Source organism: Callorhinchus milii, unplaced genomic scaffold (genome assembly GCF_018977255.1).
Source record: "Callorhinchus milii isolate IMCB2004 unplaced genomic scaffold, IMCB_Cmil_1.0 Scaffold1, whole genome shotgun sequence".
Lineage (NCBI taxonomy): Eukaryota > Metazoa > Chordata > Chondrichthyes > Chimaeriformes > Callorhinchidae > Callorhinchus > Callorhinchus milii.
The window spans coordinates 56,499,919-56,526,671 of record NW_024704742.1 but is presented as its reverse complement, the minus strand read 5'-3'; the positions used below and the strand labels follow the sequence as shown (position 1 = coordinate 56,526,671).

The window sequence follows — 26,753 nt, the reverse complement described above, 5'->3', positions numbered from 1 at the left end:
GTTTCGATTAATTTGAACAGTGAGCTGACCTTAATGCGGCGTTTAACATTTAGAAATTCCGTGAAATCTTTTGGACGCTCCATCTTACTTTGCATATTCCCAAGCTTGAAGACTGACAGGTGGAAAAATGGTTGAACAGCAACTGCAGCATTGCTTGCCTCTTCTGCTACCTTTTTGTGCTTCAGTGATTTGAATTATGAAATCCGATCCAATGAGCGATTTGTGATTTAATGTTTGACTGATGCATGTTTCCAATATTGTGTTCTCGCCTGGTTTTGCCTGCCTGTCCTCTAACCTTCGGCAGTTGCACAGTGATTGCTATAAGAAGGGGCAGATGGACAAAGGTCTTATTATAATAGGGTGAGTACAGGATACAAGTAAGTGATTCTGGCATCCTTGTGTTAGGCCTACAAAGGCACTATGTTATACTTCTCACAGTATATCCTGTGAAGGGCTTTCAGACATCCACCTGATGTGAATGGCGCAAACATCAAATGTAAGGATTGTTTTAAAAGGGTCTGGATACAGTATGAATATTTAAATGTTACAGACTGTCCATATACCCGTTCTCCTCACCGATTTAGTATTAGGTGCAAAATGTGATGCTTACTAACAGGTTTGATGTGATAACAAATCTGCAATGAAATGTAACGTTTTTGAATATTGGTGTGAGCTGCTTTTAATGAACAGAATATTAGCTATAAGTCCCAAAGTATGACTTGTTGAAATTCATGCAGGGGCTGCTAGACACTGAGTGCTTGATCTGTCGATTTCTCCTTGTTGCCCCTGTGCAATGGTCCGAGTATCAGGCATGAAGGGTCATCTTTTATCACCCTGTATTACCACCCTCCTCTGTCTTGCACTAAAATCCCAATAATAAAAGATTGACAATTGTTTTATCGATTTGAACATGAGTTTGTTTCTTCAAATAGAAACCTTATTCTGCTCGTGTTTATTCTGCCAAATTGATCTAATTTCTTAGATGTTCCTTAAAAATGACTCTGTATTAAATGTGGACTCCTTCCAGAACCTGGTGTCAACCTGGCTCAGTTGTTAGCACTTGTGCATCTGAGAAAGAAGGTTGTTATTCATAACCCACTTTGGGACTTTGGACTCACAGTCAAGGTTGACACTCCAATGCAGGACTGGGAGTGTGCTGCATTATTGGAGGTACTGTCCTTCAGATGATACGTTAAACCAATGCCCCATCTGCCTATTCATTTGGACAGATCCCATGGCACTAATCGAAAAGAGAAGGGAATTTCTCCTGGTGTCCTGGACAACAACCCTCAGAAAAAATTGGTTATTCAAATCATGGCAGTTTGCTGGGCATACAAATACATAATCACATAATCACTACTTCACAGTAAAATTCTGCAAAGCTCTTTGTGGCATCTCAAAGGCGCTATACCAAATACAAGGATTATTATTATTATAAGTAACTCATGCTAACCTGTGAGAAATTTGTTCTGATGTGATATACTTCCGGGGAAGAGTTCCCATGAGTTGGAATATGCAATGTTTGCAATAATTACCAAACAATAATTTTTCTGCAGGCAAAATAGTACATGATGAGTGGTGTACAATATTTTTCAAACATTTACCTCAGGTAAAAATTCATTCCATTGATATGATTTAATTTATCAATGAGCACATAATGGTGGAAAATGACAAAACAATCAAAATAATAATAAAATAATTTAAAAAGAACCATTCTAATAATAGTATAAATGCGTTTGAATGGTGTTTTATTACATTGTCCATTGTGTATTTATATGCAAAGATGGCAGCCAGCTTGTGCACAGCAGTGTCTTACATACAGCCTTGTTTATTTAAGAGACATCATAAATCTTCACACTACTCCTGAGGGATTTTCCTTGAGATGCACCAATTACATTTTTTAATCCAGGATCTTTTTGTGAACGTTTTCTATTGCACACATGACCTATAATATGTTTACTATGATATCTTATTTATAATTGATATATGCAAATATTCATCTATGCTTCTTTCATTTACATTTTCAATGACATGCTGATTCATTTTATTATTAACTACAGGGAAGTATTGCTCAACTTGTAAAAAGTAAAAGTATGCATATAATTGGGCTGAATTTGATATAGCATCTAAGACCTCAAAGTATTTTAAAAAGCTTAATTGATATTTGTAATCCTTCTTGTCCTTTATTTCACTGAATATCCAGATCTTTCTTGTCTGAAAGTTCAATCGCCCTGAGCTTCCCAGGAGTGTTCGCTCACAAAATACATACAGCTACATCGCTTTAAAGTATAGTCTGTGAAGTGCTTTGAAACTTGACAAGGTAATAAGATGCTATATCAAATGCAATCATTATTATTATAACTTATTTACTCCTAGATATGCCTCACAAGTTATAGTTATACGTGATCCTTTAGTAAAAGCATGGCAATTTGTTATCTTTCAAACATTGGAGCAGAATGAGTTGACAGTGGAATAGCTGGGGATATTTGCATGTTTCCTTCCTTTTGCTATTTGAACCCACAACATTCTGCCTCAGGCGAGAGTGCTACCAAATGAGCCATGTTGATAACAATTGCAGTGCCATATCTGTAGCTCTGACAGGGAGATTGCGCACAGATTGTGAATTGAACCTAGAAATATCTCGGTCTGTAGAGAATAGATACTTACAGATTAAACCCAGTGGCTCTTTGTCTTACTCCAGGAGCCTCCAGGATTTCACTGATCCCAGTCCTGTCTCTCAGGGAAATATCTGAGACTCAAATTTGCATATCCATCCATTGTATAAATAGATTCTTGTTATGTCCTGGACATAGTCACAACTAAATGTGGGTAGGAATGTTTCTGATCCCTAGGATTTGTTGTATAATACATATATGTCCAGCACACTAATGTATTCGAGTCCCTGTTGGATAGGAAAGACTATATAAAAATAATAATAATAATAATATTAATAATTCTTTCATTTGGTATAGCACCTTATCATGCCGGAATGACTTCTCAAAGGTCTTCACAGGATTTGCTGTGAAATGAAGTGACTGTGTATGTGTAGACAAATGCGGCAGCCAGTTTGCGCATTGCAATGTCCTACAAACAGTCATGACACAAGTGACAAATTTTATTTGGGAGACTGTCAGGCAGCACACTGGTATTTGGGCAAGTGTCAGGGCTGACTCTGCCTGCTGCTGAGCTGGGCTTGCTCACGTTGGGATACTGCCACATGGAGAATGAGTGAGTGAGGGAGGAGTGAGGGAAGGTGAGGCTACGTACCTGAGGATCGTTCCCATCTGCAGCGAGATGGTGCTGCTCCTGGAGGGACTGGCTGAGGGATTTCTGTTATTGCAGAGTGCACTGCAGAGCCCCTAGTCTGTTCTTCCACTCTCTCTGAGACAGAATGAAGAAGATATAAAATATAGAGTGAAATAAAGAGTGGGAACATATGACAATGAAGTTGCCCAGCTCAAGAAGTTAATAACTTTGGAATTTTTTGCAGCATCAAGTCAAGAATTAATCTGTAAAGCAGCCTTTGACTTACCAATGTCACTTCTAATTTCCAACAGAAAGGGCTTGTCAAAAGGAACAGGAGGCCATCACCACTTCCCTGCGAAATCAGAAGATTCCCTTCCAGCCAATTTTACCAAAAATGTTCAAGGAGCAATTCAGAGTTACAACAGGTAAAGTGTTTTGATGATTTATTGCGACAGGAATTAAGTAGAAAGGATGCTGTGATGAATGATTAATGTGCATGGGTATTAGGTGGACGGTGAGATGAAACCAAGTGTAATTGGTGTATTTGCACTCACTGGTTCTGTTAGATGCCATTGTGTGCAGAAGGTCATGAATTCATTTATTCCCAATACTCTTCTGAGCACCTCACACTGTGGACCACTGCATGTGATTTGCCTGTGAATTTTCCATGGGCCTTGCAGGAAATACTGGAGTCTATAACATATTGACTGGTTAACAAAAACAAAATAGGGTAAATTATGTGACCTACTCTTCACCAGTGCATTCTAAAGCTTTTGCATTGAGATGGATGGGAAAGTGGGGGGGTGGGGGGTATGAGTCTTCTTAGTTACATCTGGGGATAAATCAATTCAGTGTATGTGCTTAATTGCACCATCAATGTTAATTAGCACATATTGCAAGTTTCAGCCCCTTGGGGGAGAAATGTCACCTAGGTCCAAACTTGTGCTATTTTCTTAGCATGCTAAGCTTAGGAGGATTGTATAGAATCTTAGAATGTGTAGAATTTGGCAAATTTAGTCTTAATTTTGAAGGCCTTTTTGTGCATTTCTTAATAAAAACCGACATAAAACTGGATTTGAAGTTAAGATGGAATTTAATAATTTGCCAGACTCTGCAAACTCTGAAATGCTAAAAAACGAACAACAACTTGGATTTAAATAGCACCCATCATCTGGGGTGGTGTCTCAGATAACTGATCCAGAATAAGATTAATTCACAGTGACGTACAAATTGGCTACGGCATTTGCCAACAAAATGCACAATCACTGCACGTTACAGTATATCATGTGAAGCACCTTGGGATGCTCTTCAAGTGTAAGGATGAGTATTATTATTATTCTCCCCTAAGGGTTCCAGTTATTTTATTGCAATATAAATGAATGAATTAACAAACCGTCAAATGGAAATCATGTTTCTTTCTGTTTTCTTTCCCAGTGAATCCACTGTATTTGATACGTCCAGTGGGCAGACCACACCAACAGATCTTAATAACTCTTGGTCTGCAATCCAAAGTTACACCACTAGCCTCTCCACGGAGTGCAGCTCAGTCTACTCCTGGCGAGATGATGTGAGTATTAGATTGTAACAGAAGAGGAGATTTTTCATTTTTCAACTTTTTTCATTTTTCCAACATTTTTCATATAAAAGATAACAAAATAATATATAGTTTGACAGGAATGTCACCAGGTGATGAAGGAAAAACATTGTGTGTTACGTGATAATTATTATTGGTGATCATCATCACATCAATCCTCCTCTTTTTCTTTCCCCTCCACTTGATGTATTTGTGAGTCTGTTGAAACTTAGGAGGTTATTAAAATTGCTATTTAACATTGGCGGTTTGATGGCAGCTAAAGCTTTATCTGAGAATAGATATTGGTGTTGTATGATTATAGATTACAGCTACTGCAATTTTCTCTTTGCTTTGGATAAAAAGGATACACTTAATAATGAGATTTATCAAGAAGATATCAACAGCTGTCTTTAACCTTTGTGTTTAATCCAGCACAGATGACTTTAACCTTTGTGTTTCATCTTAATTCCTGGTCCTCTATTAACTTGGAACAGGCCAGTGAAATCCATATCGATCTCAATTGGCTCAACTAGGAAAAATCAAAATGAGTTTAATTAATTAAATTCTTGAAGTGACTGATTGTGAATGGATTCAGGACAAAAATGGTTAGGATCATAAAAGAGGTTTGATGAAGAAAGGATTTTGGTCAATTTGATCTCATCCTTCCAAAGTGCTAACCATACCAGATTCCCATTACAGAGTAAATCTGTTTCTTAAATCAGTCCTAGGCTCTACTAGCTTTGCTGGTAACCAATTCCAAGCTCTTTGTTTTCTGTGAATGAAACACGTTTTTCCTAAACTTTCCCTTCACAATTTTAAACCTCAGATTTTGTCTCCTGTTGCCATGGCATATCTGAAAGAACAAATCCTTTTCTTCAGAGACATAACTAAGAGTTAACATGCTTGTGATTTTTGTCTTGTAGGAGTTTGATAAGGTAAACACCCGCACGGTAGATCAGTTGTTCTGGGAAATCGATGAGATGCTGTTTGAGGGAAAGGTGAGCTCTCGTACCCAAAGTCTTCAGACTGAATGCAGAGAATGGACTAAACTTTCACCCCAACTTAGGTGAGAACTACTTCTAGAATCTGTTTTAAAATTATGGCTGTCCAGGTGGCAGCTAATGGTATTTTAATCTGAAACTATTGGGCAAGAACAAAACTTTTATGTGGTGCTGGGAGACATATTTCCATTGCCTCACATGCTGTACTGGCTCAGTAAAAAAAAGTGAATGTGAGTCTGATTCACCTTCCAATTTGTTATTGCAGCATCTACAAGGAATAACATTACCCAAGAAAAATATTATGATTTCAGGGCAACTGCAGAAATAGAAAATCTAGAATATGTACATATAATACAAAAAATGGTAAAATATAGCAGTATATTGCAATGTCATTTACATTGTGGAAAATTCACAGAACCATAGGATTATACAGCACACAAGGAGGCCAATCGGCCCATCGTGTCTGTGCCGGCTCTGTGCTGGCTCTTTGGAAAGGGCTATCCAAATCAATCCCACTCCCCCACTCTTTCCTCACAGCCCTGCAAACTTGTCTTCCCCAAATAATTATCTACTTCTCTCTTAAAACAACAATAATAAATTAAAAACAATAATAAATTAAAAAACAATAATAAATAATTATCTACTTCTCTCTTAAAAAAACAAAAACAATAATAAATTGGTCATTTTCAATCCACGACTGTTTGTGAGACACTGCTGTGCGCAATTGGCTGCTGCTTTTTGCCCACAAATATAGTCAATTCACTTTATAGCATATTCTGTGAAGCGCTTTGAGACGTCTGGAAGACGTGAAAAGCGCTATATCAAATGCAAGGATTATTATTATTATTTATTAATAAGCTTAGATATTCACAGCTGTGCATATTATTCATGAAATTTACTGCAAAGTCTGATAGCAAACAGTATATAACAATATTTTGATGACCGTTCTTCATAGATGTGTGTAGTTCAATGGTATGCTGAGGTGCTGTTGATAACAGATAGCTCGCCTTTATCAATTGCAGGGGTTGGAGGGGCAGACAAGTCACTGGGAGCAGGGATTCTTTCTACTTAGCTCCTGTTAGCCTTGCAAGTCAAAGCCCTAACTGAATGGTCCTAACTGGACATGCCCAGAGTATCCACAATGGGAATGTCTATGCGGTTTTAGCTGGTTAAACTCCTGCAGTATCCAAACACCCTAATTTGCCAAATTCTGGAGACTCTAAAATAACAATAATAATCCTTACATTTTATATAGAACCATTCAAATTAGGTGGAAGTCTCAAAGTGCTTCTCATGATATACTGTAATGATTGTGCATTTTGTAAGCAAAATGCGACATGAATAGAGTAAATCTAGATCCTGATGGAATTTCGTCCATTTGTTCTGTGAACATTGTTATAATTGTTATTGGCTAATCTGGATTTTTCATCCTTTTTGTATCCGGTGCAGGATTATAGGAACACAGCTTTTGTTGCCGAAAGATGAAGGTTTTCAGCATTTTCAGAGCAGAGGAAACAGTTCCATGGTAACTAGGCCATTGCTGAGTTTCTGTGACAGCAGCAGCGATATGAAAGAGTAAGCCCTAATTTTATCAATCAATCACACAGACCTGTAATGATTGCTAACTTTTGCATGGACATTGACCAAGGGACCTCAATGAGATGGGGCAAGGTACACTCTAGTCATTCTCTTTTCTTTTTGTAGACAGCTATGTCCCAATGCATGTTAAGTGTGCATGTTAATCCTTGTGGTGTGTAAGATGTACCCAAACAGTTCTGCTTTTTGATTCTGAGCTCCTGGGAATGCAGTATGTCCTCTGGCCCATTTGGGAAGTTTAGGACCAAGCAGTGAGGTAAAGCCTGTGGTAAACTGGGAGAGCAGGTGCGGGGAGGGTGAATCATAGAATCAATTAAATTTACAGCACGGAAGAAAGCCACTAGACACACTATGTCTTTTAAGATGGGTGAGTTCTGGCTTTCACTGACTTGTTACTGAATATCATGGAGTCAGAATTGTCTGCACAGTAATCAAGTCTATTTACTCCCGTAAATAAAACGTAAGCCCTCACGTGAGGACCTGGATTAAGCAGCTGGTGCTGACTATGTCTGGAGCACGCCGTTGAGTTTGGACCTCTAGATCATCAAGGTGACTAACATGTCACAAGCTGGCCTGAAAAGTTCCTCCCATCACTCTGAAGGCAGATGCCCACCAGGTAGCTGATGAGGAAACTCTAAGGCTGGGGCAATAGCTGCTGGAAGGTGTTACCTGGAGTCCAAGTTTGTGAACAGACATTCACATACCTCGTCTTGGAATCCACCTTGACTTGTAAGAGAGTTAAGCAGCCGTTGCTCAAATGCTACATCTCCACCTGATGGAACGATTGCTTAGTGGGTAGGGTTGTGTCCGAGCTGTGGGCAGGAAGATGGTGGCAATGCGCTGACACATTTCATGTTGAGCTGTGCTGCTCACCAAGAAGTTTGCAGGTACCTGACACCTGCTATCCCAGTCACCGGCTCAAACCTGCACTTGTTGGATGTCAAATGACGAACTAGTGCCTATCCTCCTTTGGTGGGAGTTAAGCAGGGTCTCCTTAGAGCTGAGCTGGTTCCAGGGTGACATGTCTGACAATGGAATGTAGAAATCGAGTCAACACTCGGTGACAGTCTCGGTCATCTGGTTCCTGAGCCATGTGAGTTCAGATTATTCCAGGACATTGTTGATGACAGACTAGCCAGCCTCGCTCATTGGCAGGTTTAGGGTGGGCAGACCAGTCACTTGGAGCAGGGATTCTTCCCATTCAGCTCCTGGTAACCCTTCTAGCCATAGGCCTATTGGATAGAGTGTTCCTAGCTGGACAAGCAGTGGAGATCTTGTCAGATAGTACTTTCATAACAAGCTAATTAGTTTTACCTAGTTAAACTCCAGCATTACCCCAACACATACTCCAGGGTCCCCAAACCTTGGCCCTTGCCAACTTCGCCTCTCCAGAATTAGATAAGAAAGATGCATCCCTCCTGAGCCAGAGTGCGCATTCTATTCCAGATACATGGTAATTCCATGTGCTGCTGACATACATATATTGAATTCTGTCTGGTTCGGGTACTCTTAAGCATGGTGATGGGTTTCCTCACTGCCAGCCAATCGGCTGATCAAAAAGAATGGTATGAAAGACGCCTGCAGTGTCTTGTGACATCTTCCTCATTTTTATAACCATGGCAATTTTATGTTGCCTTAAATTGAAGTCATGCACTCATTTATGTAATTCCAAATGATTATAAAAAATAGATTTAGTCACAGTTTCTTACATTTCCTTATTCAGAATCGAAAGAATGCAAGATCGGATAGCCGGCACAGGCATTTTTCTAATGCTTGGAAATTAACAAAGATTTGATAACTTTCCTTGTGGAAGTTATTAACCTCAAACACACTGTGTGTCTTCTTTTCTCAGGCTCTGCCTCTCAGGCCACCGTTTGGTTCCCACCCATTCTCCCTTTCACAGTGGATCAGAGTCAGACTCCACTGTCAGTTCACTCCATTCAAACTCATCTGACTTCTCATTCCTGGAGGAGGAAATCTATGACATGGATGGAAAAATTGAAGAATATTTTGCATATGACAGCAAAGAATGGTGTGTGCAGCAACCTTCACCTATCATTTTTTTTAGGCCACTCTCTGGCAAAAAATTCACCTTTGCGACAGCCTAAAGATATGACATCCCGATCAGAGCTTAGAGAATGCTATAGAAAATGCGGACTTTACTCTTCTTTGCCAGATGGTGACCTAAAATATTTTAACATAAATATTTATAAAAAAATAATTATAATAAACTTTGGTGACCAGCATTCAAATAAATGATTGTCATTATGTTAAAATCTAAGATGACTCCTAATCAGTTCTACAAGGGCTGGAAGGGGAAGCTATTCTCTGAGGAGGGGGGGAGTGGGGGTGAGGGGAGAGGTGGTGATGTGGGATTGGCAGAGATGAAGGTTGTAGGGATCATTATTCAGTCCTAAACCTATCATTTAGCACAGGTTGCTAGGGGAACTATACAACTACATATTCTGTCCAAAAGGGCACAGGATATATGTTCTGGCTAAAAAGAAATGTGATTTAATTGTTGAAGAAACAGAGCCAGAGGAGAAATTATGCCAAGGTCTAGATTTACTCTCTTTTTGTAACAGAGTTTGGCATATTGATGAATTCAGCTTTAAAATAAAAACTCATCAACAACAACAAAATCACATTTTATAGCGCCTTTTATGTTGGAAGAACATCACAAGGCGCTGGACAGTTAAGGGTTTCCACCTGAGCTGGGGGTTGGAATCAAGAGAGGTGGAGGATAGGTGAGGTAGGAGGGTGGCAGAGAGAGATGAGCCTTGAAGGAGACAAAGGAGGGGGCAAGGTGGAGAGATTCCAGGATGAAATTCCAGAGGATGGGGGCAGAAAAGCTAAGGCCTGACCGTCAATGGTAGGGTGGGCAGGGCGGGATACATGTAGCAGGCCAGTGCCTACTGAGCGGAGGAGCAGAGTTGATGGCAAGTTGATGTGGTGTTAGTAAGTCGTAGAGGTACGGAGGATCAAGACTGCGGAGGGCTTTAAAAGTGGAGATGAGGATTCTAAAGTTACAAAGACATATATTTGAAGAGGTTCATCTTATATATTAGTAATAATAATAAACCTTGCATTTGAGCTACTGCCTTGCTGTTGTTGAAACATTTCAAAGCGTACAGTGAATATGTATTTTGTAGGCAAATGTATCATATGTCATTCTAACTGGTGGAATAACAGTAGGACGTTCAGTTGCCAATAGTTTCCGTTTGATTGCTGCAGCATAACTGGCACAATTACAGAAAGTAAAAGAAATGGATTGTTGTTTGGATTGTTTTTTCTGTCTGATACCAAATAATATGCTTCTTCTAGTGGCCAGGTTGAGAACTGACTAAAGCCACTGAGTTCAAGCAGGTAGATTGAAGCAAATGCTGTACAACAGCAGCTTGCATTTATATAGTATCTTTCACGTGGGGCAGGGTCCTGGAGAGCTTAACACAGATGTTTATCATGGAAGATAACCGATTGCAGTGGTTCTGCTACTCAGCTCCATTTAATTCATTTATTTTTGCAGTTAAGTTTACATTAGGATAGTTTTATAATCAAATGGGATATTTAAAAGCAAGGCAGACAGATACTTGGGATCTAATGGTATTAAGAGATATGGAAAAAGGTGGAGAAATATTATAAAAATATCTACCATGATCCAATATACTGGCGGATCAGGCTCGATGGTCCGAATGGCCTTCTCCTGTTCCTACGTTCCTATCAATATCAGTAGCATATGCGAACAATTCTAACTTGTTGATCTGTAAAGTGAAATACACTGCACTGTAGCTCATGTTTATCTTGTTCTGCTTCATCCACAATATTAGTGATGATGAGAGCTTGGAACAAAAGAAAGTTCAGCTAGCTCAGAGGAGAAATAAACGAGGCATTCCCCCCGTTTCGCCCAACGACTGCATTAAGGATGCTGTATCTGCAGAGATATTTGACAACATCTGGCGGGATGTGATTGAGATGTTGGAGGAGCTGATCAGGAAACACTGGGAGACTACTTTTTCAGGTACTGGATATCATAGATTCAAAAATGTTCGGGCTGACATTGACTCAGGTCAGCTTGTAGTGAATTACTCTTTGCAAATTGACAGAACAAAGCAGTTTGTTTCAAGGCTAACAATATATCAGGCTGCAGATAATTTAGTTTAGTTACATTTCAGATATGAGTGGGAACAAACTATTCATTTTACAGAAAATATCTTATTTTATCTTTGAACATTGTAATGTAGGGGAGTGACCATCACAACATTTGTGTATTAGGAATTCTACATAATAATAATAATCCTTGCTTTTGATATAATCTCAGTGTTGAGACTCATAGTGCTTCACAGAATATACTGTAAAGCGAATTAACTGTATATTTTGTGGGAGAAACCATGGATGGAGCAGTGGTGCTTTTCTGGGCTTTGTTTTTTTGCTTATAAATACCTGATATTTCCTTGTTTTTTAAAAAAAATACCTGGGTAAAGTAACAATTATTTATTAAATAAAAGATTGGCAATCTGCTTTTTATAATAATGAAAGTTAAAAAAATTGGAATAATTTTATAATAATAAAACAAATCTTGACAATCCACCTTATTTTTTTATAGAGAATGGAAATTACTTTCAATTTTGTTCAATAAAATAAGTAAAAAAAATATAACAAATATCCTTGCATTCGATACTGCACTTTATCACATCATCGAGGTGTCTCAAAGTAGTTCACCGGATTTTACTGTGAAGTGACTGACTGTATTTGTTATTAAATGCGGCAGCCAATTTGCACAAAGTAATGTCCTAAAACAGCTATGAAGTAAATGACTAATTTTATGTGCTGGATTGTTGGCCAGCACACCGGGAGATCCATTCACATATCCAAGACGGAGGTGGATAGGCATCTGTTAGGTCAGGGTGTTAATGGATATGGGGCAAGGGCAGGTAACTGGACTTGAGGTACATGATCTTGTTAAATGGTGGAACAGGCTTGAGGGACTGAACAGCCTACTCCTGTTTCTGTTTTTATGTTCTTATAACTCCCTTCTCTTTTCAAATATTGCCGTGGAATCTTTAACTACCATTTGAACAGACAGATAGGATCTTGGTTAAACATCTGGTTTAAAGGACAACACCTCCATTTGAAGCAGTGTATTGGAGTGTCAGCCTGGACTGTGTCAATTTTAAAGTCCTGATGTAGATCTTGAACCCAATGCCTTCTGACTCAGAGGCGAGAGTGCTACCAACTAAGCCAGGCTTATACCAGGTTGACACCACTAATATTTACTTTACAGAAATAAAAAATAAAGCATACACATAGCCTCTACTGTCAGTATATTATGAACTGTGCTTCCTCTTCCTGCATAGCATCTGTACAGTTCTTCATGGCGGTGTCCCAAAGTCCTGACTCCATAAAAGTGGGTCTTGTGTGTGAAGTGCCGTGGTCGACCACTGGGTTTTCTCAGTTTCGGTTTGACGATTTCAGACATTTTATTAAAAAAAACTATACCAATATAACATACTTTTATGTCTCTATATTTCGTATCTGGTTATAGATGAAGATAAGCAGATAGTGAATATGCAGCACGTAACATTGAGCAAACTTCCTCGAGTCAGTACTGTGACAAACAGTAGTGTTCCACCATCTAGAGGATCTGAGACACGGAGCCTGGCTCTTGGTGCTTCCTTCATCCACTCTCAGGTATGATCCACAATGTGTGTTTATTTGTAGTGTGATACTTTCGCTAATACAACATGATAATTTCATTTGAATTGTAAAGATAATGCGGCTTTTAATTGAAATGGTGGAATTCACCTTAGTAAATTCCTCTATATTCGTGCAAGATTTATTCCTGGTGAAATTCCCATATCTATTGCCATGTCCTGTTTTCTATTACCGAACCTCTCCGCTCAGCTGGCTCCAGCATCCTGCACATCCCTTGTCCCCTCTGCTCCACCATCGCACATTATATCCCAAACCGCGGAACTCTCTTCCTTAATGCCTCCGCCTTAATAATAATAATCTTTGCATTTGATATAGCACTTTTCATGTCTTCTAGACGCCTCAAAGCGCTTCACAGAATATACTGTAAAGTGAATTAACTGTATATTTGTGGGCGAAACGCGGCAGCCAATTGCGCACAGCAGTGTCCCACAAATAGTCGTGGATTGAAAATGACCAATTTATTATTGTTTTGTTTTGGAGGGATTATTATTAGGCGTGTGGAGTAAGGAAACTTGCCCAAGGTTTTGCCCTGCCTGGAATTGAACCCAGGTGTCTCGCTTGCAAGGCGAGTGCTCTAACCACTGAGCCACAGGACTCCACCTTCCCCATCTTGCCTACTCTTTCCCCATCTTCAGATCACTTCCTCTTAAACCATGTCTACGGTCACCTCCCCTCACCCCCCAGCTCAATGCCAAGCTTTGCCAATGTTACATGCTCCGAGATGCCACCCTGCACAAAGGGTGCTATATAAAGGCAAGTTGTTGTTGTTGCCACTAACCGAATAAAACTAGGTGCAGCGAATGAATGAGCCTGGCTTACCAATGGAACTGGTGGAACTGGATGGTCTGGGAGAAAATTTCGGTTCAGTGCTGAGCAGAGTTGTCTTGCAGGAAAGTTGGGTTTCAGAGCTGATTTACATACACAGCATACTGTAGATTGACAAGGAAATCAGTCATCAAATGAGCCTATTCAACCAATTACTGTCTTAGTTTTGAGTCTTTTTAAGACAGACTAAAATAACACTGAGAGGGGAGCACTTTTCTTGTTTTGACTGCATATTATTACATGACTCTCGCATTACGCATTACCAAGCTCTTGTGCATTTTTTGATTACGCCTTCTAGGCTCATCGTATGGCAATCAGTTACCGCAGTAACTTACATGGTGTTATGACAATTCAAGCCAAACCACTTCAACAAAGACATGCAGGAATATTTGATAAAACCCAGTGAGTATTGTATCCTCACATGACTAATGTATACATATTCTCCCAATCCATACAAAATAACAGCCTCATGTTATGGTTTGTTCTTTTCTTTTCCATGACATATAATGTGTATTGTTCTACAGCTGAAAAACCAAACCTTTGTGAAAAACCTATGGTTTAACACTTCTTGGTCTGGGAGTTAAAAGAACAGTCCGTCTACCGCAGTACCAACTTGTAACCATAGAATCAGGGAATCATGGAATTATACAGCACAGAAGGAGGCCATTCAGCCCATCACGTCTATGCAGGCTCTTTGAAAAAAATCTATCTAAATCAATCCCACTCCCCGCTCTCTCCCCATAGCCCTGTAAACTTGTCCTCCCTAAATAGTTATTTAAGGTTCAAATGCTTTTGCCATTTATATTTCACCTCGATGATTTAAATAGTCTACATTCTTCATTTCATATAAAATATTTTTGACATAGAGTCCCAATGAAAACCAACCTAAGACTCAGCATATCTTAAAAAAAATTCTGGATCATGGAGAGTGTAGATGTCTCCCCCTTCTTTGAGTGACCAACCCCAAGAAATAGATTTTAAACAAAAAAAATCAATTTCAAGTTGCCCAACAACAGAAAAGTACATTTTTTAAAAAATGTGTTTTAAAAATTGGTTTGGGGCAGATTGGAACAGGGAAATTTCACACACATGGAGAGGAAGTTATAGAATGTGCCCTATTTAACACAAGGAATGCTTTGAACTGCTGTAATTTTTACCCCATGGAGAAAAGGTCAATTGAGATTAACCTGGCATTAAATTGCAGCAATCGGTGAAGGTTAGATGGGAACACCAGAAAATCTAAATATATTATTCTTTTGGAGTTCACAATATGGTTTGTCCCTCAGTGCTTTTCTGATAAGAATGATTATTTATAAGATCTTTGGACTTCCTCAGTTCACTTCACATCTTGTAGGACCTGAGGTTAATGATGAGAGAGAGATGTTAGACATTGCAACACTAACATTTTCATTGGCATACTCCCACATCTTGTATTCTTTGATATGTAATCTTTAAGTCTTTAGTTGGATGCAGATTCTGGCAATAACCAAAGATTCACAAGCATTAAAGGGAATAACACCCAGACTTATTCATTTAGCCTGGTTCATTTGATGTAACTTTATAACCAGTTTCACATTATTTAAGAGTCACTCCACACATTCTCTTTCTTCATGTAAATTATAGTTTGGGAGAAAACATTTCTTATTTCTACTAAAATTAGTCTCCATGGGAGCCAACCATTCCATTGTGATACTTACAAATTGCTTTTTTTTAAACCTGAAGGTGTGACCAGGATGATAAGCAGCTCAGTACGGGCTCCACTATTTTATCTACAATAAGAAATCGTCTAGGACGTGGGACAGATCACAGTACTTTTTCATCACCCCGCATCTTACAGCTATCTGCAAGGAGACCAGCTACACAACGTAAGCTGCCAGCACTCGGTTCCGAGCTGTTAAGGTCAAAAAACACCAATGTCTACAGCGATGAGATTCTCAGGGGAACAAAACTGTGAGTTACATTAAGTTTCAGAAGTCCATGTGTGATCACACAGAGAATAGATTTGAGTGATCAGGGGGTAATGATTTAAACAAGGAGTTCAGTTGACATCATATTCAGCCATTGAACTGTGAACCTTTTCCTGTAGGTGGTTATATTGTTAAAAAATATTGTTTGTTTCATTCTATAGTGGGGTCTTATTCCATTTGTGTCACCATTGATTTCATAATTATAATCCTTGAACTTGATATAATGCCTTTCATTCAGGAGGACATTTCGAAACGTTTCACAGGATATACTGTCAAGTGCAGTGACTAACTTGGTTAGCCTTATGATCATTGTGATAAGCATTTTGTTCAACGTATTTTGTGTGCAAATGTGACAATTTGCACACAGCAACATCCCACAACAGCCATGAAGAAGTAACTAGTTTTATTTGGAGGATTGTTGGCCTATTTTTGAGTAGTAACATGGAATCTTTAAAGTCTATCTGAACAGGGAAATGAAACCTTTGTTAGCGTCTAACCCGAAACAAAAGCAGAGACTAATGTGGAGTAGTAAACACGGACACTGATTATTTGGTCGAAATGGCTTGTTTTTGTGCCCTACAATCTATGTAAATCTATGTAAATGCCAGTAAGCCAGCAAATTTCTTTCCTGTACACTGCGTAAATTTATGTTTGTCACAATCTTACATCCTGTAGCTCAGTGGTTCACTAGCCTCGCAAGCGAGAGACCTGGGTTTGATTCCCGGCAGGGCAAAACCTTGGGCAAGTTGCTTACTCCACATGCCTCTGTTTACCTAGCAATAAGTAGGAACCCAATTGTTAGTTGATTGGCGGATAACCTGTCTGGGCTTCGAAAAAAATAAGTAAATTGGACACTCAATCCACGACTGTTTGTGGGACACTCCTGTGTGCAATTGGGCTGCCATGTTTCGCCCACAAATTATACAGTCAATTAACTTTACGGTATATGCAGTTAAGCACTGCATATGTCTTGAGGACGTGATAAGGCGCTATAATAATAATAATAATCCTTGCATTTGATATAGCGCTTTTCACGTCGGGAGGACGTCCCAAAACGCTTCACAGAACACACTGTAAAGTGAATTGACTGTATATTTGTGGGCAAACGCGGCAGCCAATTGCACACAGCAATGTCCCACAAACAGTCGTAGATTGAAAATGACCAATTTATTATTGTTTTTGGTTTTGGAGGGATTATTATTAGGCGTGTGGAGTAAGGAAACCTGCCCAAGGTTTCGCACTGCCTGGAATTGAACTCAGGTCTCTCGCTTGCAAAGCGAGTGCTCTAATCACTGAGCTACAGGATTCCATGCTATGTCAAATGCAAGGATTATTATTATTATTGTTATTATTATTATTACATCCATGTCATCACCCACGGTCTACAGTATACCAAACGTCAATGTTAGTTCCGAAACAAACCAAAATGAAGTAAAAGTTCTCTGTAACCAAGAGATAACCAAAACTGAACCAAGATATTCTAAATAGTGGGTTGTTATTTAAAGCCTGTAAGTCAATCTGGAAGCTAGAAGATGTTACAACTTGCTGGAGCTCTGCTCTATGATGCCATATGAACACTCCTAACTTTCCAACAAGTACTTTCTGTAGTGGGACACCCTAACGCTTAAGACTGTGAAAATTGTTAGTCTATTAAAGTTGTTTCTAATTCTCATCCATTCAGACACACTGGCATTGATCGACTCTCCTCTCCTTCAGTACAGACTGCTCGCAATAACCAGTTACCTCCCATTAATTCAGAGCCAGCGGAAGCACACTTTTCAGGCCCTGGGTCAAGGCACCAGCTGGTAAGATAGAACAGTCTTTCTTCAAGCAGCTTCATGTGCTCTTTGGTGTTCTAAACTTAGAACTAGAAAGGTGTCAATCACACAATCTAATAAATTTAATGCTGTTAGATAATAACTCCCTGTTTTAATAACCCTTCCATTTGATATATGTTGGCAGGATCTTTATTGTAAAATGTAGTGACTGTATTTTGTAGGCAAACTCATCAGCCAATTTGCGCACTACAATTTCCAACAAACAGTCATGATGTGAAAGTTTATTTTTCTACAGAAAGTTTGTTATCTTCCCAATAACTCAGGGCTAATATTAATTCTTATATTTGAAACAGCGCCTTTCACTTTGGGAAGACCCCTCACACCTTTTTTAGTATATAGTGCAAAGTACAGTGGCTCCATACTTAATAGGTGAAATGCACTGCCTTGCATGATATTGAGCCATGTGTACAAGGAAGGTTCCAGATTTAATCATTGGTGTTTAAACTAATCTCTGCACTGGCAGCAATGGGGATACTATAGATAACCCGAGTTCCATTCGGTAAAAAATAGTTAGGGATCTCACTCGAGATCACTATGTGGTGTCCACTATGTTTTGACCAATACAAAGCACACATTAGTGGACATATGGGTGTAATACAGATCAAAGTTTGCTGTGATGTCCCCACTGTTAAATAGCCTGTCAACGTCATTTTATAGTCTCACATTTAGAATGGAAACCTGAACAAGATACTGGAAGGCTGCTGATATCCATGGAATCTATTTTCAGCATGAGTCACTGTTTACAATACAATTCATTTATATAGTGCTTTTCATGTTGTGAGAAGTCGGGAGTTTTAAGGAGAAGTGTTGGGAGTTTCAAAAAGAACAAGTGAAAATGACCATTGTTGTCAGATTGTTGAGATACAATTGCACGTAGAGGTCAAATTTGACAGAAGTTTCCAGTGAAACACTTTCATCCTCATATTACATGGGGTCAGAATCCTTTATCTGTAAGTTGTTTAAATTAATAATTGATAGTGCTCCACTAAAAATAACCCATGCACAAACCCGTATTCATACTTATGACAGAAAGGACGATTTCCACACAGCTGGGTCTCGAGTGCTTCAGGGGAAGGAGCTGGACGTCGACCTTTTAGGGAGAGACCTGTCTCCATGGATACATTTTCAAGACCAAATACAACCCACACATTTAGGGTAAGCACTGTCCTTTCTGTGTCCTGAGATCAGCTACTGGACATGATAACACCACGTGGTGTTTGCATGTTTTTTGAGGACAGCTGCATCTTGTGAAATTCCAGTTCCATTATGATATTTATTTTGAAAATGAACTATGTACATTCCTGATTTTAAAATGGGAGGACAAAGTCGTGGTTACATGTTAAGCAGGAAATCCTTATTTGATTTTTTAAAAGGTTATCTCCCCTTGTTTCCCGAGGCATTTGATCACTGGAGTTGGACTCAGTCAGAAAAGGTACATTTGCCAAAACTTGGCAGTAATCCAAGGCACTGCAGCAGATTGATTATTCTGCCTGGTTGTTTAAACGCTGCACTAGAGTGTCTGCCAAGACTCTGAGCTGGTGTGTTGAGGAGTACAGTTCCAATCTATTGCTCTACTGGGTTTGCACATTAGTTGTTTTTTCCTGGACCTTGTGCCCTCTATTCTATAAAAAGCATATTTTTCTGTTTCAATTCGATTAAAGTTTCCTCCGATTTTTCTTTTTCAGTTGCTGCTAAGCCTGCTGTTTTTATTTTATATTCTATTTATCTTATACACAAAGTAATTCTATCATATGCATCACAAATGTGTTAAGTATCTTCAATGGCAAGCTATGTTGTTTTAGCTGGTTAAACTCCAAGAGTACCCCAATGCACACTTTGGGGTTCCCAAGCCTGGTTCTGCACAACTTGTGCCTAATACTGTCTAACATTAGGTAAACAGGGTGAATTCATCCGGGGAGAGAGTGACCATTTGAAACATAGGAATTCCCATGTGTTTAACAATAACAACTCGGATTTATACAATGCCCTCCCACGCCAGACGGTGTCTCAGAGCGCTTCACAGTAATGGATCCCAGGGCCGAGCCAGGGAGAAGGGGAGGAAGGTGACCAAAGGCGCTGTTGGAAAGGTGGGGTACTTGAAACTCTCAGTCTGGTTTGGATATCCTTAAACATGGTAATGGGGACAAGTTCATAAAATTTAGAAGTCCATTATTTAGAAGTCCAGAACAACCTTCTTGAAAATATCTTTCAAAATGCTAACAGTCTCATTGATCATGAATATATTGGTAGATTTCACAGTTTGCTTCTCTAAATCAGAAATTGATGGCTGATGGCTTGGTTTTAACAGGAATGATATTTACTTTTCTCAGTCTGACACACCGTTCAAACGATCTTTCACACCAATGGACTACGCCAGCCATACACGGACAGGCCGAGGTTCCCTTACAGGTAAGCGAGTAGCAGCCTGTTGAGTTAATCCATTCCAAGTTGTGGGGTGGGGGGAAGAACCAGTAAACATTTAAGTTCTAAAGATCAGGTTTATATCAGGTATGTTAGTATTGTATTTCACATTTTTAACCTATTGGCAAAGATGTAACAAATAGCATAGGCTCAAAGTTGATTTTCACAAAATCAAAACAAAACACATTGAATGAATCTGATGTTCGGAAATTTTCCTTGCAGATCACGTTGGAATTGGCGTTACTGGCACCAGTCTGGGGATTTCTGCTTCCACTTCCAGTTACTATACAGATTCCGTACATCACTATCATCATCTATTAAAACAGTCACCTGTTGAAGGAGATGAGGAAGAGTATCAGTCAACATGGGGTACTGACACTTTTAATTGTTATCAGAGGCCCACAATTTATCATAGCTTAAAATCCATTGGTTTTAAATTTAAGATCATGGAGAATTTAGGAAAAATTTTAAATTCATACTCTATTTGAAAGCCAGTTCTTTTCAGGAACCTGTTTCCAAATTGAGACAGAATTTAAGAATTTTCCCAAATCCTGCAGGATCTTAAATTTTAAGAAATCTTTCTCATGTTCAAATCTCGCTATAGTCCTGCACCACCTTACCTCTGCACCTCCTTAAACCCCACCCACCTTGCTGCTCCCTTTGCTCAGCAAACACTGGGCTGCCCTAGGTCTATCCATCCTACTATCATCAGGCTGGCTTTCAACCATTGTGTCCCTGCTCTCTGGAAGGCCATCCCCAAATTCCTACTACTCTGCTCGTTCAAGTTACATTTCAAAATGTATCTCTTTGACCGCACTTTCAGTCATCTTTCCTCTCCCAACCCTCAGCTCATATGCTCACTCAGCATTGTTGAGATGAGGGCCTTACACCCTCCTACCTCTCCGATCTACTATCCCCCCACGTACTGCCCCTACCCTCCGTTCCTCTGACTCCGGTCTGCTCCACATCCCCCGCTCTAACCACCCTACCATCGGTGGCCGGGCCTTCAGCCTCTCAGCCACTAGGCTCTGGAACTCCATCCCCCAGTGCCTTCGCCGCCTCCTCCCTTTCCTCCTTCAAGGCCGGTCTCAAGACCTTTCTCTTCAACCGTGCCTTCAGCTCCCCTCTCGACTCTCTACCCCATCCTCGCTCCCTCCCTTCCCTCCCCTCACCCTGACCATTTCTCCTCTGCTCGGGTCCCGACCCAACTGTTCAGCGCCTTGGGACGTCCTCCCGACGTGAAAAGCGCTCTATAAATGCAATCTTGTTATTATTGTTGTTGTTGTTGTTGAGCTCTTTGAGACATCATCCTAACGTGAAAGGTGCTATGTAAATATAAATTGAATTATAATGGGATGAAGATTCCATTCTGCATAGTGCCTTTGGCGATCTGTGATGATCGTTGGGAAATCCCATTAGTGGCTGACATAGACTAAGACGATGTGCGTAAATCTAAATGGAATGTCTACCGCAATGGTCATAGGGTTAGGGTTAGGATCAATACACTTTACAGTAAAATCCTATGAAACGTTTTGAGAGTTCCTACCAATGTGAAAGAAATTACAACAGCAGCAAGCTCCCTTATGCAGGATAGCTGGAACTTTGTATCAAATGTAACGCTTATTATTATTAAGGCCTTAGAACTATGAAAATAGTCTGGTGAGTATCAAAGGAGTAAATAAATTACCCGACAAGCCTGTTTCATATTATTCAATTCATGAAAGCCGTGATTTCATTATAACTCAAATTATCATCATCATCCTTTTTCTCCCTAACTCTTCCCACCAGTTCTTGCAGAGAGACTCCTTGCTTAAATGGACCTTCACATTTATGCCCATCGATCCACTTCCAACCATAATTCTGGTATTTCACTTATTGGCACGAGGACTTCTTAAAATTTGTAGCATCAAGTAGTTCATTCACTGCCTCAGAGCATGGAAATATGATTGGTCAAGGTGCCTTGTAATTGACCTCTACTTTATAATTGGCACTTACTTACAACTTTCACTGTTTCAGCCAGTTTAGTGCTGCTGGATCTTATGATTTAAATCACAGATCTGTTACACATTTGAAAAAGCTGCTTTACCCCTGTTTTTAGACGACAGGCTGCTTCAGTTGGTAGGAGGTTGTGGTTTCAAGCCTCATTTTGGGACCTTGAATTCACATAGTCTAGGCTGACACTCCAGTGTGGTGCCTGTTCAAACGGACAATAAAGATATCCATGGCACTTCTTGAAAAGAGCAGAAGGAAGTTTCACCCGCAGTCCTGGCCAACAATCCCCCAGATAAAATTGGTCATTCACTTTATAGTTGTTTGTGGGTCATTGCTATGCACAAATTGGCCGCAGCATTTTCGTGTACATTTTGCAGTAAATTCTGTGAAGCGCTTTCGATGTAAAAGGTGCTAGAATCAAATGCAAGTTTTTTTTAAGACCTGAAGAGTATCAGCCCATGCTCTTTGGCTCTTTTTCCAAGTTGATATTAACAGAATAATTGTTAGTGTCTGATTGTTAGACTGATTGTTAGACATGTCCCCCGCCTCGCTCGCCCCACAATTGGCGGGGGGGGGGGCTTCTGCCACTCTGTCCCCACCCTCTGGAACTCCATCCTGCAGTCCCTTCATCTCACCCCCTCCCTCGCCTCCTTCAAGACCCATCTGAAGACCCTTCTTATTGATCGTGCTTTCGATCACCCTGCTTACCCCCCACTGCCCTGCACCCTCGCTGATCCCGACCCAGCTCGGGTCCGTAACTCTGTTTGTCCAGCGCCTTGGGACATCCTTCTGACATGTAAGGCGCTATACACATGTATTTTGTTGTTGTTGCTGATTGAACCTTTGATTTCTATTTGAATTTGAGATCTAAGAATTGACAATTGTGACAACTTATTTTGAACTTGGGCATTCCCATAGGCAGCTCAGATTTTCTGTATACTTACAACTACAAGATTACATTTGTATAGCACCTTTCATGTCGGGAGGATGTTTCAAGGTGCTGGGCGATCAGGGATTTGGATCCAAGCTGGGGATTGGGATCAAAAGGGGTAGAGGATTGGGGTAGGAGGGTGACCAAAGCCGTGGTTGAAGAGGAGAGTCTTGAGATGAGACTTGAAGGAGTCAAGGGAGGGATCGAGGCAAAACGAACTGTGAAATTAGAAATTACAACATTCCTAACTTCAATGCAAAACACATTTCTAACATTGGAATTATTTCACTGCACAGGTTTCCCTACGTATACCACATAAATATTTTGTTTTACAAGTGTTCGAGTAGCTTTCATTTCTGCTTGAAATTTGCCTTCGAGTCATGTCAAACTATTAATAATAATAAAATAATATAGCATTTGATATAGCACCATATCGTGTTGTCATGGCATCTCAAATCACTTCACAGGGTTTTACTATGAAGTATCGTGACGGTATTTGTAGGCAAATGTGTTAACTAATGTCCCACAAACAGCCGTGAAGTGAATGGCCAACTTTATTTGAGGGATTTAGGGACCTTGGGAGAATACCTCATGGGAATTTTGATTGGTTATCACTTTTGTGTAAATATTGTAAGTCTTCAAAATATTTCACTTGAAAAAGTTACAACTTTGTTTCAAACTGACAGAATGTTCAACATTTTTTTGAATGTGTTTTATTATTCCACTTTAGATTCTCTTAAGAACGGTGATGGGTGGCCGTAGCCCACATGTGTCTGAGATCCTGCTGATTAAATATAATTATGTTATTCTTCACCCATTCCAAAACCCATGATTGTCCAGTGCCCTGGGAATTATTTCCGACATGTAGGGCACTATACAAGTGTAATTTGTTGTTGTTGATGACTGACTAAATCTTCTTTTCAATGAACTGGCAAAAAAGTAGTACCTACAAATGCAACTCTCTTTTGATGTTGATCATTGTTTGCTTAAATTGCTGTTCCCATGTTTAGGTCCACAAGTTCATTTACAGCCCAAGACATTTCATCGACTTCCTACAAGTTCCAAAAAGAGATCTCAGGTAGTTTCATAAGTGCAACAAGTCCGCTGATTGGAGAATGGGATACAATTTAAACATGATGGGTGCAAAGGGAAAAGTCTAATGAAAAGAAAACCTGCAGTGAAAATTCAACTGGGCTTGAAAGATACATGTGCTGAGGAAGCTTTCTTCCTGTTGTGCTCCACAAAATAGTGAAGCATTACAGCCATCAACAAATCAAACAGTGACTCTTAGCTGTCTTCCTACTATTTCATATAACAAGATGTGATGAACTATGCAATAAACAATGGATCAGCCAACAAGGACATTTTTCAAAACTGCAGAAAATAAATCACTCTTGCATGAGTATTCAAAAGAGATTCAATAGCACAAAACTATGAGTAACTGCTGTTTTTTTATATCTTTCAAACTGCTCATGTTGATACCTCAATACAGTTCTGACAGGCAGCTACCCAAGGTCAAAGGTACATTAATTTACAAACTACACAGCATTAGCGGATCAAATCTTTATTGCACCAGCTTTATTTCCTTGCAATTCAATCTGAGCGAGATGAAGGGAACAAACCCAATTTACATCTTCAGGACAGAGATTCACCTAATTCCTCTTCAGACTAACACAATTTCAGTTGTAGTCTGTCAACATTGGTGTGAAACTAAAGTATCTGGAGAGGTGTGGGTTCTGAATGCATTGTTTGCCATCTCTTTCTGATTACAGTAATGTCCATTGTTATTATATTATATAAATAATGTTTGTATTTTACTCTTGTTTCTTATTTATATTATTTATAATTTATTTTTAAAAAGCTGTTAATTAACATGTATTGTGCATATATGTATGTATATAAATGAATCTGTATATATAAATTTCATATTAATAGTAATCCTTGCTTTTGAAAACATATATAATAAACATATTATATGTATATTCAAATTATCTATGCTATGCAACACAGTAAAACTCACATAAGTCATGTCAGTTGAGACCAAACATTTCAATATGACATATGTGAGTTGTCATATTGTGAATGTGAGTTATGTCAAACTTGCATAAAATATAAAATCTTGAACGGGACTTGGGCAGATGTACAATTTAGGAGATTATATTATGTATACAGATCAGACTTATGTGAGTTTTACTGTAACAAGAAAATAAATCTACAACACTGACTCTCGGTGATTTTCCCTCTAATTGTTTAGATATTATTGATTTCTCATTATATCTCTCAATTATATACTTCATTTGATGCATTCATACCAGAGAAGGGAACAGAGTGGAATTAGTTGAGCCTAATACCCTGTAGCATTGTATTTAACGCTATGTAAAATGGAAATAGTTATTTAAAAAAATTATAAACCAATGCTTGTTGCAAACTTTGTTTTTAATGCAAATACATAAAACAATTTAAGTGCATTTTGCTGTGTGAATTTGCCAAACATCATTTATATATTATTCTGAATCTACTGTGTTTATTAGAAGATGCAATGTTCATTGGTCCTTATGATAAAACATATGATACCAGTTTCGAAATAGTCCATCCAAAATAATTTGATATTCAAGATGTTCTTTCTTTAATGTCTGGTGTAAATAAACTACATACTATTGATGGAAAAAAGATTTTGAATTTTACTGTGAACATTCTTAGCAGAAAAGTAGGTGCATTTAATAATATGTAAAATTAAATAACTCGATCTTTAATCAGTTTAAATGTAAAATATGTCCTATTTGGACTAAATGAGTGCAGCATTTCACTTCAATGAGAACAAGATTCCAATGCAGTTAAAGAATATGTCATATAAGAAGTGTGGCTAAAACACTCCTTTATGTTTTTGAGCTCTTGGGAACACAGTGGAGAGTTTCCTCTGATTCGTTTGTGAAGTCCAGGATCAAGTAGTCATGTGCATTTGTGGTAGAGGGAAAGCAGTTGCAGGGAGGGTGGAGTCTGTCTGACTGACCTGTTGCTGGTTTCATGGCGGGCATGTCTATTTGCCAAAGCCCTGAACATCAGAACCTGGATTAAGCAGCAGATGCTGAATAAACCTGGTACCGCAGCATTAGGCTTGAGACTTTGGACCACAGTTGTTGGAGGGTGTTACCTGGAGTCTGGGTTTGTGAATACATGCTCACATATGCAACAGCTTGGAATTCACCTTGATAGGTATTCAGAGAGGTAAGTATCTTCTGCTGAAGCTCTGCACTTCCAACTGATGGAACCATTGGTCAATCGGTAGGGATGTGTGTCTGATTTATGGGCAGGAGGATGGTGGGAATATTCTCACACATTTTATGAGCTGTGTCGTCCATCAGTACCTCCCATCCACCTAATGACACCTCAATCTACACTTGTCGGATGTCAATAATAATAATAATCCTTGCATTTTATATAGTGCCTCATCACGATTTCGAGGCACCTCAAAGCACTTCACAGAATATACTGTAAAATGAATTGACTGTATATTTTTTGGATGAAACGCAGCAGCCAATTGCACACAACACTGTCCCACAAACAGTCGTGGATTGAGTGACCAATTTATTATTTTTTTTAATATTGAAGGAATTATTATCCCTGGAAACGTGATCCACCAATCCACCAACA

At 39.2% G+C, this 26,753-nt stretch overlaps 1 protein-coding gene across 1 annotated transcript; it reads left to right on the top strand.

Moving 5' to 3' along the window:
* Positions 1 to 315: 315 nt before the first annotated feature.
* LOC103178200 (protein FAM149A) lies at positions 316 to 24,742 on the top strand. The gene is made up of 15 exons (XM_007892818.2): positions 316 to 360; positions 3,558 to 3,671; positions 4,681 to 4,813; positions 5,743 to 5,885; positions 7,270 to 7,395; positions 9,269 to 9,448; positions 11,244 to 11,434; positions 12,959 to 13,104; positions 14,252 to 14,355; positions 15,676 to 15,903; positions 17,602 to 17,725; positions 18,788 to 18,913; positions 20,089 to 20,167; positions 20,402 to 20,548; positions 24,113 to 24,742. Exons 1-15 carry the CDS (start codon positions 335 to 337, stop codon positions 24,190 to 24,192), a joined length of 1,947 nt encoding a protein of 648 aa, XP_007891009.2. The 5' UTR covers positions 316 to 334; the 3' UTR covers positions 24,193 to 24,742.
* Positions 24,743 to 26,753: the final 2,011 nt, after the last annotated feature.